The following is a 15,623-nucleotide window of genomic DNA, read 5'->3' on the forward strand; positions in this document are numbered from 1 at the left end:
AACCAGTAACTTCTTCACATTACAGAAATAATCCTGACACATTCTTTCCTACCTTTACTTTTAGCACACAAAATATACCCATCATGGCTTGAATATCTCGATTCTTGCATAACTGCAAATTTGTGAAACAGCACTCTGCACAAAAACACTGCCTCTGCCACAATGTTGTTCGAAATTACCCCCTGAAATATAAAATTTTCACAAAATTAAAATCACTACTGACCTACTGAATACTGTCTGCATACTATAAAAATATCCAAGAAAATTAAAAATCTGAACAATTTAGGCAGTTTGAACTCTCATGGAGTTGTGATTACCTGTAGAAAGGTGACCTACCCCAAATGCTTCAATTTTGTTTTTGCTTTCTTCAGAGCGAAGTAAATAAGTCGGTGGTTGATGGCATTTTCTTTCTACTCTTCCAAGCCACAACATGCAAGCTTTGACAAAGAGGCGATTGACAACCACATTACGCGTGGATTTTGTGAATGGCTGGGTGTTAACATAGGCTGAGAAGGTACATGTACAGTTGAAGTATGACCACACTCACTTGTTTGTTCTTCATGTCTACTAATAATTTCACTGCCTAGCTGTACTGGCACTTTAAAATGTGAACTGCTCATAGGCCCCATTCTGGCCAAAATAGTTGTAAATATGCCTTCAAACTAATTCTGAGTGCCACACCAAATTCAAAATAAAAAGCAGCTTAAAACCACCTCTGTACATTCGAAGTCCATGTTGCACTCACGTTGCACTCATGTGGTAGGATCGAGGAGCATGTGGGCATCAGCAAAAGAAAAAAAAAACAGCTTGATAACATGCAATGCTTTCTGCTTTCCTTCAGCAGACACACATAAGTGGTGTCCACAAGCACACACACACAAACTTATGTGCTTTACTCCATAAATCCAAATCCTCTCATTCAAGCCATCTGTCTTATTGCTTGTGTGGCCAGTGTAATGCACCATGCCTACACAAAATAAAATAAAATAAGAAAGCCATAATCTGTGCTGTGCTTTATTCAAGGTTTCATGACAAATGGGCATAACAAAACAAAAAATGGCGTTTCTGTGACACTGAAAAAAGCTCGAAGTGAGTGCCATGTCAAAAATACTGTGGAAAAACATGTATGGGAATTTATCTGTGGCACGTGGAAGAGCACAAGCATGACTCATTCTCACAGCAAACAACATTCTGACACAGCGGCCAAGCAGGTAAGGGAGCGTGAAACAGCCGGAGACAGAGCATTTAATTCTCACTCACCTTGGATATAAAGATGAAATCACATTGACTACATGCTGTTACATTGCCAAGAGGGTAAACACTGGATGAAGAACAGGAGCAAAAAGAAAAAGTACTAGCACTTCTAACAGTACATTACTGATACATGCATAAAACAAATACTTTAGTTAAGCCTGTGGCTCATTATTAATGATACTTTGATTACAATTAAGGTACATGTTTGCATTATACTGGAATGATTGCATCATTGGGGTACACTGCAAAGCACAGACCGCTTTACAAGAAATGCATACAATAAGAAAATAAATACTGAATAGAACACTGATGTCACATAAGGTTGCAATAATAAGTGACACTGCTGTGCAAGCTTAGTGCAGGCACACATTAGCAAATGACAACTGCTAAACAAACTGTGCATACAAGAACGAGCTTTTTTACATATTTACAATACAAAGTTCTGAAGGTCTTCAGCCAAAAGCTGCAAAACAAGAACAGGCATTTGGAATGGAGGAGGCAGCGAGAACAGCACATTATCAAAAAGTGTTGACTGCATGTGGGTGATCATCAATAGCAAATCTTTCGTGTTATCTTGTTCTGGAAGCAGTTGCTCAGGCTATGGGAGCCTTCAAAGTCGGTACCAAATTATTTTAATCCGTTCTTCAGCTTATGAAAAACAAGTACATGGCCATTCGTAATTTTTCTCTAAACATAAGAACTCTCTGTTCTGTGCTCCAGTCACAGTGAGGACTCTCATATACACAGACACTAGCAAGGGTTGGTCCAGCTAAGTTGCTACAGCTCATTCTCGTTTGTATATAGCTCTTAGGTTGACTTAACAGACTTAATAGAGGTTATCGTTTTGATAAAAAGCATTGAGAAATTCCCTGACAGAGAACAAGGACTTGTGCTTGACCATAGACCCCAAAAATAATGTTCGAAACAGATATATGAAACAGATGTATGTGGATTTAAGTACCTCCGCCAGACAGCATATGGGTCGAATATGAAGTAAGACTCATTTCATGAACACTTTAGCTCAGAATGCATTGCATCAAATCCTTGGACGTAAAACACACATGTACAAAAAAAACAGACATAGTGAACCAAGATTCCACAGTGATGTAACAAAGGTTTGGGGTCTGATACTTGCTCTAAGCACAAGTGCTGCTGCAGAACAGAAATATTTGTGAAATAAAGCCAGCTCACATAGTGCTGAAAGGAAATATATTGCAAGAAACTTCATTCAGGATAAAAACATGCCACACAAATCCTCTGTTAGGGGAAATAATTTCATAATTAAATAAACAAGTTCTTAGGGCACTACATTAAAATCTCCACAGCAAATCCGTTCTAGACTACTGTTGGGCCCACCATGTATATTTATAAATGTTACTTTCCAATATCAAACAAATATACCTACATACATTTTTGAATAATTTTTTTATTTCCACTGGATATCATAAGAATCCAGCAAGGCGTCATAGCACATGTACAGCGTATGTGCAATGGCTGACTGGGAAAGTTGAAACAAATGTTCAAAACAGCCTAAAAAAGCTGGAAGGGTGAAATGAAGTTGAGGCCACGAGAGCAAAATTTGTCTCATTAAGGCACGAGATGCAAGGTCAGTGTACCTCAACACAACATACCAAAATGTTGGATTGAACTGCAACTGTGAGTGAAATAGCTCCAATCTGTTGAAATAATCCACAAATAACCAAAAGTAACCCTTACCAACTATTCAGTTCTCAATTAAAACAGCTTCCATAGAGCCTAAGACCTCAAAAATAAACTGTGTGAAAGCACTGTTGTTACATGTGTAACCAATATTACGTAGGCTTGCATTTATAAAGCTGGAAATTAAAGCTGGAAGTGTTACAAGTGAAAACAACACAAACATTAAATTAATTATGCAATGGGTTAGGGCAGCAATAAGAAAGCCACAACTTCCCACAGCTGTTATGTGTATTTTCTTGCAATTTTTCATTACTACTACAAGATCAGCTTCTGTAGGCTGCTGTGGTGCATGGCACCAAATATTTCTAAATGGGCCCTTCGGCCTTCAGGCTTCACGAAGGTTAGCAAGTGAATCTATGAGTGCTAGCAAGACAGGTTCTGTGCATTTGCAGCTAGAGTTTCATATAAATAATTCAGGCACGACACACAGAAAAGCACAACAAAACACATAAAACAGATACACTTTGCAAAGCTACAGCATCCAGTGATCATTTACGTGTGATGGTTCAGTCATACCAAAATGTTCATTCACATGCGCAACCTTTGACACTATTCAAGCTCCCAACAATTCCAAGCAGCAAGCAGAGTTTATTGTGGCCTCAGTATTAAGTGATATGTGCAGGCATATAGCCCCCCAAAAAGCCTTTAAAATAAAGGTACAACATCAAAACATCTGGCCTAAGAGAGTTGGCCCACATGCTAAATGAGGTTAAAGTACAGTATATATCATCACCTCTCAACTCAATTTTCAGGTTGATTCAAAGTAGTGCATAATATAGCTACATAGCAATCTCTTCAGCCAACGCATTATTCAATAATGCATTTAGAGTAAGCTGAACAACAAAGAAAGCGACCAATCTGCAGCCTCAATTAATACTCATGTGTTACAAGGTTTTTGTTGACTGCAACTGAAGACCACAGCATAAACACCCTCAGAAAGAAGCTCACCTGTGATGACAAAATAATATAAGGAGTCTAGCAACAGGGTTCACATGCCGAAATATCAAGTGTTCTTTTCTTCTGCATCAAGTATTGTCTTAGGATAAATATCAGAGAACATAAGCAGCGGTATCACAATGCTTCAGTGCAGTCACTGTATATCAGACTAATTTCAAATCTACATAAAAGCTTGCTTCTCACACAGAAAATGCAACTAGCACTTTCTACATAAAGTTAAAGCCAAATGCTCAGGTTGTATGCCTAGTTCATTCCAGCAACAATGGCACATATACTGAGAACTGACCCGCAACAGCTTGTGCTTGAAATTGGCTTCTTGCCTTCAACAATGAGCATTGTTCCAATGCACAGTCTTGTTTATGCCATTTGCCTGGCAGACTGTGAAGGTAAATAAATAAAACTTTTTTAAATAAAACTGAATTAAAATAAAGTGAATACACATGTATCTGTTTTATTTTAGGTGATTTCTGTTTGCTTTCAGGAGTCCATCTTTTTACAACAAAAAATACCCCCTTGGCAATTCTACTTCGGCATTCTTTAAGCGTGTTTTAATGTATTGTGTATGTTTCAAATAGAAGAAGCTCACTGTTTTGACAGTGACACTGTCTTCTTTTCTGTTTTCACAGTACTTGGACTTAGATCCTGCTTACCTACACAAAAAAGTACTGTTTCAAGTAGTACTACACATTGGATGCTACATAAAATGTATTTCAACTAAATGAAATGCCCAGATAAAGATCTTCATGACTGCATCTTTAGAGCTACCAAAGAGGTGTAGTATACTGGCATTATGCAATGACATGCCACACTGCAAGATGTCTGACCCAGTCCAGTAGTGTGTGTATGTGGATAAGTGGAAGACTTGGCAGCAAAGAAGAGCATCAGAGCCTTGACAATTACAATGTTTCTTGTCAATTTCTCCTACAGCAAAAAGCATATAACAATTGCAACCTAGCAACAATGTTTACTTCTCTCTTCGGTAATTGCACATGTGCAAAAAAGTCGATGTACTGGTTATAAATCACTAGCTTCTTGTGGACAGAAGACTTATGCTCACAAAGTACTCCCATACAGCTAGTTTTGTACAGCATAAATGCTACTCAAGTTCTCTTATGGCTATGCAATCTGCACTGAATGCACATTTGGCCACATTTAAGCATGCATTGGGAAGCTCTAGATTCTCACTGTTGGTTGTGGTGCAGGCTCTCAAAGGCAGTCATGTCAAGAGGTACGCACTACTGAAGAGGCCCATTTTCACCTCATTGTCGGATAGCTTCTGAATGACATGGCATCCAATGCAGGGGCACGGTTAGACTCCTGCCATTCATAGATGCGCTGGTGGCTGTTAAGAAAAAGCACGGGAATGTACACATCCTGAAATAATTGTGCTACCAAAATGATGTGCAGCTACTATTTAGTTTATAATTTATAATGTGCCCATGCCATAAACGCTCATTAATGGCAAAAAAAACAAAAACAAAAACTTAAAAAATGGCACTATAAACAATACTAAAAAGCATACCTTGGAAGAGATATCATGGAGACTGCTGGGCTGTAAAAGCAAAAAGAAGAGCATCTATGATCTGACATGTTGAAAAACTTATTTTTATGGTCAAGCAGAACATACGCAAAAATTGTTCTGTGCAAAGCTCATGCTTTGCACAGAACAATACCCATTTTAGGTTGCGCCAAGTAATAATTGCACTAACAATGCTCAGATAACTGGCTTCAGGAGTGCAAAATGTTTTGGCCAGTGGTCAATTATTTCAACAATTGATTACTACTACTTGCAAGAAGCTATTCAGATGGAGAAGTATATCTCTTCTTGAACAAATGTTGCATTCTCCTTTGTTTTGGCTGCTTCTAAGACACTGTGAGAAATGATTCTATAAGGTACCTGCAAGCACATGTAGTTGCTTGTTAATGCCTCAAAAGGGTGGCTACCCTAAAAAGTTTAATCATGATCCACGTTCAATCCACTGCATGACAAAGGCCTCTCTTCCAAATCATCTTAAAAAGCCCTACCTTGTGCTAGTCATGGCCGCTCTACCCCAGCAGTTTTTCCCATGTACTGTGCAAACATGACCCTTGGCCGCCTTCCACAATACTGTGTTGGTCTAAGAGATCGCCAGTTATCTGTTTTCTGCATTATGCATTCTGCCCAAGTCCAATTCCTACCTCTTTAATCTAGGATGCCATTGCCTCAAGTTTGTTCTCTAATCTAGGGTGCTCTCTATTTCTTAGCTTTACTCCTATCATTTTACTTTTTGATGCTTATTGAGCTGTTTTTGTACTCATTTTAAGTCTTCCATTGTCCTTCCAGTGTCAGTCCCACAGGTGCGTACTGGCATGATACATATATATTGCATACTTTCCTTCTGAAGGATAGCAACAAACCGCTCATCGTAACCTCAGAATGTCTGCTAAATGCACTTAAATCTATTCATAGTCCCCTGTTAAATTCCTTCTCATGGTTCACATCGACCGCAACTACCTACTTAGCCTAAACAGATGACCTTGTTTGTTCACCCCTTCTAGTACGTCCCTATTTATAGATGATGATGTTCAATTTTTGTGGCACAAGGGCAACTAAAGCCAAACAGCCACAGACTTGAATGATAAAATCAGGTCTCTGAAAATGAGACCACGTTGCCTACTTTACCTTGCTCCTTCGGAAGGTTGTAGAAGTTTACTTAAGTCTACTTCACAGCAAGCTTAGGCCTACCATTGCACTTTGCCTATTTAAGTCCTCAGTAGTTCACAATTATTCCCCTAGTTATTTCACAAGAAAAATTGTCACCAAACTGGTTGTTGTTGAGGGATACCCCATTAACTCTTATAACTAAATTCTCTCAACCTAATGTTCTGAATGCACCTTTCCACATTCTCCTCATCTGACAGCTTCTATGATTTTTACTTTCTCAGTCCAACGGAGAACTATGGCCGCTTTGTAGTCCCTGCAAATATTTTCAAGCATATTGTCACCGAAAGCCGGCAGAAAGGGCAGAAGGGCACACCAGGACTAGCCAGGCAGACACATTCAGCGAACGAACGCACGAGCCAGGGAAGACAAAGAAGACCAGCGGGTGCTGTCCCACCGCATGGGGGCGCCAGTAAATGCCTAACACTGCAGCATTGCCCCTCCTCTTGGAAAGGCCATTGCCCCGATGCCGCGGAATGACGGAAATCCGGAATAAAGTCTGTGGTGCCGGACTTGGCAGAATAAGTCCTAGCGGGCGTGGTAGGGCTTCATACTGGCAACGTGGACGATTTCGGATGCCGCCTGCCGACTGGAGGAGCGAACAGACTTCTGCGGGAGCACTTCGTAGTTAACGTCACTAAGTTTTCGCAGTACCTCGTAGGGGCCGAAGTAGCGGCGCAGAAGTTTTTCGGAGCGACCCCGCAGACGGATTGGGGTCCAAACCCAAACTTGATCGCCAGGGTGGTAAAGCACCGCCCGGTGATGAAGGTTGTAACGTTGAGCGTCGCCTTCCTGCTGGGTACGGGTTCGCTGCCTAGCTAGCTGGCGGGCGGCTTCTGCGTGCCGAACGAACACTTCAGCGCCAGCGACAGAGGGACATGCAACGTCTGGCAGTAACATTGAGTCCAGCATAGTCGTGGCTTCGCAACCATGCACCAAACGGAACGGCGTGAAGCGCGTCATCTCTTGAAAAGCAGTGTTATATGCGAACGTGACGTAAGGCAAGATCTGGTCCCAGTTCTTATGGTTGGTGTCGACGTACATGGAAAGCATGTCGGCAATGATCTTATTGAGTCGCTCAGTCAGTACATTTGTTTGAGGATGGTAGGCAGTGATTCGACGATGACTGTTGCCACTGAGACGCATAACTTCCTTAGTAAGGGCTGATGTAATAGCCGTGCCTCGATCATTTAAAACGACCACAGGCACACTGTGACGGAGGACAATGTTAAAGATGAAAAAGCTAGCAATTTTGGCAGCGGTGCCGCAGGGAAGGGCTTTCGTCTCACAATACCGGGTGAGGTTGTCGGTGGCAACTATAATGTACCTGTTGCTCAATGATGATGTCGGAAATGGTCCCAGCAAGTCCATGCCGACCTGGTGGAAAGGAATTCGAGGCGGATCAGTGGGCTTCAATAGGCCGGCCGACTTCACAGGTGGTGTCTACCGACATTGGCACTCGCGGCAAGACTTAACGTAGTGCTGGACAACTGTAGCAAGCCAGGGCCAGTAATACTTCTGCCATATCCGCGCCAACGTGCAAGAAAAGCCGAGGTGGCCGGAAGAAAGGTCGTCGTGGCATGCGCGCAGAACTTCCGTCTCGAAGCACCATTGGGACCACGAGCAGGTACGGAGTGTCCGTGGGACTGTAGTTTCTCTTGTAGAGGATGCCACCGCGCAACCAGAACAACGATAGCTTGCGTGTGAAGAAGCGGGGCGGCAACGAGGTGCAGCCTTCGAGGTACTCTATGAGGGGTCATAGCTCGGTGTCATCTCGCTGTTGTTGAGCAAGGACGGACGTGGTTAAAGCGCCAAGAAAAAGGACCGTAGCTTCTCTTGTAGAGGATGCCACCGCGCAAGCAGAACGACGATAGCCTGTGTGTGAAGAAGCGGGGCGGCGACGAGGTGCAGCCTTCGAGGTCCTCTATGAGGGGTCATAGCTCGGCGTCATCTCGCTGTTGTTGAGCAAGGACGGATGTGGTTAAAGCGCCAAGAAAAGTGGGATCATCTTCCGTGTCAGCAATGGTGTATGGGAGAGGAGCATGGGACAGGCAGTCTGCGTCGCTGTGTTTGTTGCCCGACTTGTACACGATGGTAACATCGAATTCTTGCAAGTGGAGACTCCAATGCGCCAGCCTCCCCGATGTGTCTTTAAGGTTCGCGAGCCAACAAAGCGAGTGGTGATCGCTCACTACTCGAAATGGACTACCATAAAGTATGGGCGGAATTTCATTACAGCCCAAACGACAGTAAGGCACTCCTTTTCCGTGGTAGAATAATTCGCTTCAGATCGCGACAAAGTGCGGCTTGCATAAGCAATCACACGTTCAACACCATCTTGCCACTGAACGAGGACGGCACCCAGACCAACGTTGCTGGCATCACTGTGTAGTTCCGTGTTTGCCTCCTCGTCGAAGTGGCCAAGAATGGGCATAGTTTGGAGGCGGTTTTTGAGGTCGTCGAAGGCCGTCTGCTGTTCTTGGGCCCAGATGAAAGGTTGGCCGTTCTTTGTCAAGCGAGTTAGAGGCCTGGTTAGTCGGGAGAAGTCGCACAAAACGTTGGTAATAGACGCAGAGACCCAAAAAAACGGCGCACAGCACGCTTATCAGTGGGGGTCTTAAACGCAGAGACGGCAGCCGTCTTGTCGGGGTCAGGGCTAACACCTTCAGCGCTCACGACATGGCCCAAGAACTTCAGCCGTTGGAACACAAAGTGGCATTTCTCTGGTTTGAGCGAGAGGCCAGCAGATCGTATGGCCTCCAGTGCTGCACTCAAGCGCTTGAGATGCTCGTCGTAGGTGGCAGAAAAAATGACATCATCAAGGTAGACGAGGCAGGACTGCCATTTTAGGCCAACGAGGACAGAGTCCATCATTCCTTGAAAGGTGGCAGGAGCGGAACACAAGCCGAAGAGGAGCACCTTGAACTCGTACAACCTGTCAGGAGTAACGAACGCTGTCTTCTCGCGGTCCTGTTCCTCTACCTCAGTCTGCCAGTACCCACTGCGGAGGTCAAGAGAAGAAAAGTAGCGAGCATGACGCAGCCGGTCGAAAGAGTCATCGCTTCGAGGTAACGGGTAAACGTCCTTTTTGGTAATTTTGTTCAGTCTTCGATAGTCAACACAAAATCTCAGTGTCCCGTCCTTCTTGGCGACCAGCTCTACGGGCGAAGCCCATGGGCTTGTAGACGGTTGTATGACATCATCCCGGAGAATTTCGTCCACCTGCAGTCGTGTCGCTTCACATTCTCTCGCCGACACTCGATAGGGGTGTTGACGAATAGGCCGCTCACTGTCATCAACTATGATGCGATGTTTCGTTATGGACATCTGCCTGACCTTAGAGGTGGTCACAAAGCAGTCATGAAAAGAGTCAAGGATAGTTTGCAAGCGGCGATGCTGATCAGTGTTCAAAGCAGGGTTCACGTCAGCCTTAACTGTTCGACTAGGTCCTCCTGGAGAGGTGTCCCTGGACGTTGACAACGTGCAGTGGGTGGCGGGCTCGCTAATTTCATCCAAATTGGCGATGGCTATATTTTTCGCCAAGTGGCGGTATTCGGCACTAAAGTTCGTAACTAGAAGCTCAGTTCACTGGTTCTGCAAGGTAACGACACCCTGTGCGATGCAGACTTGCTGGCTCAGCCCCATTTTCACGAAGAAAATTGAGACCGAAGATCAGGTCCTTGGAGCACTCAGCAAGCACAGCGAAGCAACCAGTGAAGATGATACCCCGAATCTCAATCCTAGTGGTGCAGACGCCGAGCGGCATCACCATGTGACCGCCAGCGGTCCGAATTTGTGTTCTTGCCAGGGTGTCAGCACTTTTCACAAGAGGGTAGCAAGACCACGACTCATAACTGAGAAATCTGCGCCAGTATCGACGAGGGCAATCATATGGTGGTTGTCAGCGAGGACCGGTATTTCGGCTGAAACAACGTCATTTTCTGGAATGCGCGTAGTGGAAGGTTGACGGCAATCACATGGTGGTTGTCAGCGAGGACCGGTATTTCGGCTGAAACAACCTCATTTTCTGGAACGTGCATAGTGGAAGGTTCCGGAGTGGAGGGTCGAGGTGTTCGTAGAAATGGGACGTCGAGCAGAGGCTGTTCTGGGCGTCGGGAGGTGGTCGGAGCAGGTGGAAGATCGGGTTGAAGGGTCCAGTCGGCGAGCAGAGGATCTTGTTCGGATTGCGGAGCAACGGCGGCCCTACCCCCAGAGGTCGCCGTCTTCAGTTTTCCCAGCGTGGACTACGGGACTGCCGGATGGACGGCTGGCGACCTGGGGAAGAGAACTGACGGGGCGACGGCGACCTGGACGGGCGCTGTGGCGAAGGCGCAGGGGGGACGCTGGCCGACAGGTACTGCTCGATGTCACGGGGTCGTTCACCATAGCGTGGCCGGGGTGCGTCTGATGAAAACCCTTGCAGGCCCATCCGACGATACGGGCAGTGGCGCAATATGTGGCTGGCTTCACCGCAGTGGAAGCACAGGGGCCAGTTGTTCGATGTGCGCCACACGTGTGCTTTGCTGAGGGGTGGTCATGCGTCGGTGAGGGCAGGCGAAGTCGAAAAGATTTGATGCGGTGCAAAAGGAGCAGGGCAGTAAAACGCTGGTGGTGCTGGCGCAGAGCTGCGCAACACTTCACTGTACGTCATGACATACGGCTCAGGCAGCGGCTGGGGACAGGCCATTGGCTGCACCGCTCGACGGACTTCGTCGCAAATAACGTCCGAGATGGCTCTGACACCCGTGTGTTGCTTGACAGGGCGAAACTTCTGTAGCTCCTTGCGCACAATGCTCCTGACAAGCTCACGGAGGGCCTCACTCTCGGTTCCAAGCAGCGGCGTGTTAGCGTCCATAGCAGTCATATTCGCCGGATGGCCGTAGTGTGCGAACCTCTGCTTCAAGGCGCGCTCCATGCTCATCGCCTCCCGAGCAAAGTCAACCTGTGCTAGGAGGGTCGCGCACGAGTCCTACGAAAAGCTGCTCTTTCACTCCACGCATAAGATGACGCACCTTCTTCGTTTCGGGCATGGTAGGATCTGCACGGTTGAAGAGCTGTGTCATGTCTTCTACGAACATGGCGATGCTCTCATTTGGCCGCTGCGCTCGGGACTGCAGGGCAACTTCAGCTCGCTCCTTACGTTCGTTGCTGCCGAAGGTGTCGAGCAACTGTCGCCAGAAGTCTCGCCAGGTGGGGATAGCGGACTCGTGGTTTTCAAACCACGTCTTGGCGGAATCTGCCAGGGCAAAACAGACATTGCGTAGCTTGCGGTCCTCGTACCACAGGTTAAACACAGCGACTCGGTCGTAGCTGGCCAACCAGCCTTCCATGTCTTCGAACTTGTCGCCATGAAACAACGCGAGAGTGCGAGGCGTATGAAGAAGAAGCGGCTGGGAACTGACGGCATTCTGGGTGGTCTGACTTGCCGCAGTGGACATCATTGCGCGGGGTCGTGCCGTCAGGGGTTGAAACTCAGGATTTAAGCCTCGCAAGCGGCAGCTTGCCTTGTGGATAGGTGTCGTGTCCACGGGGTGTAGCTGGGCGTCGTCGTCGGCTCCCGGGAGCTCTTTGTACATTGGAAAATTACCCAGCACTGCACCAAAATGTCACCGAAAGCCGGCAGAAAGGGCAGAAGGGCACACCAGGACTAGCCAGGCAGACACACTCAGCGAACGAATGCACGAGCCAGGGAAGACAAAGAAGACCAGCGGGTGCTGTCCCACCGCAAGGCGGCGCCAGTAAATGGCTAACACTGTGGCAATATTTACATGTCCCTGCTGGACGCCTTAGATATGCTATGCCAGCATGACAGCTGGTGTTTCCATGGAGTCCTTTTTAACTTTACTGTAAGCAGTCATAATAGGGCCTTGTCATATTCTGCCCATTTTCCTACAGTCTCAATAATAACATGAATGCGATCGATTGGCAAGTGCCTGTTGACATTTAACAGCGTAAAACGCAAGGAACGACATTAAAAACAGACAGTGTAAGTGTTTGCGGTATCTCTGTTTTTTGTGTTGTTCCTTATGTTTTGTGCTGTGGAACATTATGGATAACCAACTAGCCTGCACCCGCACCCTAGTGAGTGCCTCTTCCGAGAACCAGTCTATTTCCTAGGGCAGGATTCCTCAAACTGAGTTACATGAAATCCTTGGGTTCCTTGAAGTGCATTTTGGGTTCCCCGAGCACACTTATCCATGCATGCCTCAACCCCACCTTTTCTTTACCCACTTTCTTTTGGGACTATCACACTGCAGCTGCTCCTAGAAAACTCTATGACTATACAGCCACTCAATATTATTCGAATTTAGGCATTTTTTGAGAGGCTACGAATCTGCATGCTAATTTTTGCATGCATGTCAGACAGGAAGAGTTAGAAGTCAAGACACATGGTGTTCTTCAGCACCTTTCGAGAGCCTCTGGAGTTCCCTAAAGCTAAAGAGATTGAGAAGCCCAATTCTAGGGCACAGGAAATTTCCAAGATTTTATTAAGCATAACCTCAGAAAATGCCTTCAACACAACAGACAATAAGCTAGTGGATCTGTAGTTTTTCGTCTTTTTGTGTGTGTGTGGGTGCGTGTGTGTGTGCGCGCGTGCGTGTGCGCGTGCGTGCGTGCGTGTGTGTGTGTGTGTGTGAATTTGTCCTATACTAGCATCCTCGCATATTTCAGGAACACTTGACGCCACGAAGCATTGTGTGCATAGGGTTGCAAGCTTTTTGAGCACCATATCTTGACCATTTTTCAGAAGACCTGCAATCACTTGACCTTCACATGGGTTTCTTCTTCCCTTCCATGCTTGTAATGTTTCCTTCACACCTTCTTTAGTTTCAATTGGAATTTTAATTTCTTTAGTGCTAATACTGCAATAAAAAGCTTTAAATAAAATACTAGGCAAATTAAAAAAAATAAGGCTGGATTGACTATAGTACCAGCAGCAAGAAAAGTAAATGGAGCACGAAAGTGATTTAAGTGAAGTAAGTGAAGTGAAGTAAGTTTTATTGCAGGACAGCTTAAAAATTGTAGTCAGAAAATGATAAGCATGACAAGTGCAATCTACCATGCTTAGCATCTACCAAAAGCATAAACCTTCACTGTTATGACATGCCTCAATAAATAAAACTTTAAATCTGCATCTGTGGTACATTCGCTTTTCCTGTAAACAGCACAATCCAGAACAGAAATTCTCTATTACTTCAACTATCTTACCCCATTTTTAGCTAATGATTTTTTCATCTTTGTTTTTTACTATGTAAATCTAGCTTCTCCCTGCATTTACTTTCTCTGTGTGCACTTAGGGAAACCACACTCCTTCAAAGTAAGTGAGGGTTTCATCAGTTTCTCAGTCAGCAACAACCAGGCAGCATGGGAGGCTGGATGCAAGAAACATCCAGTCTCAAATAGTGATGCTAGAAAATAGTGTAATCCTTTGAAAGTCAAAAAATCTCGACATTTCTAGAGAAAAGAATGACATGAATAGCAGCAGCGCCTTGTTCTATCCGCTTTGTCACATCATTCTCATGCCTTATTATCCTAGCACTGCAATGGGCTTTTTCTCTATGGCATGTAAAAGACTAAGCTTGAAAGATGACCTACTGCTGCCATGCAACATTGTACACTATCAAAAATAAGTACTTGTAATGCTATATATTAATGCGTTAGTATTAGAAAGGTCTCTACAAGTGGAAATGGCGACTGCTGTTTGTCAGTAGCCCGTGGCACCTGACCTCCGTGCTAGGAACGAACTTAGTATTCTGCCCATATGAACTTCTTATACTACCGTGGATATAACGGGCCTTAGAATGCCACTTCAAACATAACAAACTTTCATGCGTTAACATCAGATATAACAAGCTTTTGTGAGTTAAACTTGCATATAACAAACATTCGTGTATTACCTCAGATATAACAAACTTTCGAGTCCGGACCTCGAATAGTATAACGACTTAGTGTGTTGACCTCGGATTTAATGAACCTAAGTGTACCACCTCAGATATAACGAACTTTAGTGCGTCAACCTCAGATACATGTCTGCTAATGCATTCAAATGATCCACTGAGGTTTGCCTAAGAAATTTTATTTGCGTTAATAGCTATGTCAGTGGTGGTAAAGGCGTGGAACAACATAGGAGAGGGTCTTTGGGAGGCATTCCAGGAAATGTAAATGGAAATGGCCCTACATGCACTACACAGCACTTGCGCACAACAAGGAGATGCAAGACATACCAAAAACACTAAACCAACACAATGAAAGCCCAAGGCAGAAGCCAAAACACTGAAAAGGAGCATGAAGTGTGGAAAAAACCAGAAATACCAGAACAACTGTCCACAGATAAAGCATAACAGTAACAGAAAGCTTTGGAGGAGGCAGGATGCAAGTGTACCAGTTTGCAAGGTGAATGAACAGCGGGGTTGAGAATGTTGGGAAAGGCAAAGTGTCTGGAGCAGAGTGCTGAAGGAAAAAATAAGAATGCAAGAAAGTAGCTACAATGGGAGGCAGAAATGAAAAATGTATATATGATAAAAGCACTGATCAAAAAATGGCATGCCCGGGAGCAGGAACAGCAGCGTGAACAACTACCAGGCAGCTATCATATTTTGTCCCTTTGGGATGTGTACAGATGGGTCCTTAGACAACTTTACTGTTTGTGCACAAAAGGTGCACAAACAGGATGCGGTTGGCTTGTGCACCACACTGGCAAGACGAGCGAGTTGGTGATACATACTACTTGGAAAATAGCACAAAAGATGAAGACCGCAAGGAAAGGAAACAACAGGACCAATAGCACTGGTCCTGTTGTTTCCTTTCTTTGCTGTCCTTGTCTTTTGTGCTATTTTCCCAGAAGAGGTTTGTGCACTCTTTGTGTCCATTTCAAAAAACACTGACTCTAGTAATGGCCACATCATCAAGCCAAAAATGCAAAACATGTGCACTTTGTACCCTGACACAGACAGCAGTAGAAAAATTAGCTGAAAGCAATATAGTATTGGAT

The 15,623-nt window shown here is 45.0% G+C and overlaps 1 protein-coding gene across 2 annotated transcripts in view; it reads right to left on the reverse strand.

Moving 5' to 3' along the window:
• Positions 1-998: 998 nt before the first annotated feature.
• The window catches only part of Cad74A (cadherin 74A), an 80,280-nt gene continuing 65,655 nt past the window's right edge, over positions 999-15,623 (reverse strand). For both annotated transcript variants that reach the window (XM_077648754.1, XM_077648755.1), the window contains exons 40-41: positions 5,453-5,482; positions 999-5,272 (exon numbers count right to left, since the gene is read on the reverse strand). In XM_077648754.1, the coding sequence (XP_077504880.1) occupies positions 5,185-5,272; positions 5,453-5,482 (118 nt within the window). In that variant the 3' untranslated portion in view covers positions 999-5,184. The remainder of the gene's footprint in view (positions 5,273-5,452; positions 5,483-15,623) is intronic.

Source organism: Amblyomma americanum, chromosome 1 (genome assembly GCF_052857255.1).
Source record: "Amblyomma americanum isolate KBUSLIRL-KWMA chromosome 1, ASM5285725v1, whole genome shotgun sequence".
NCBI lineage: Eukaryota > Metazoa > Arthropoda > Arachnida > Ixodida > Ixodidae > Amblyomma > Amblyomma americanum.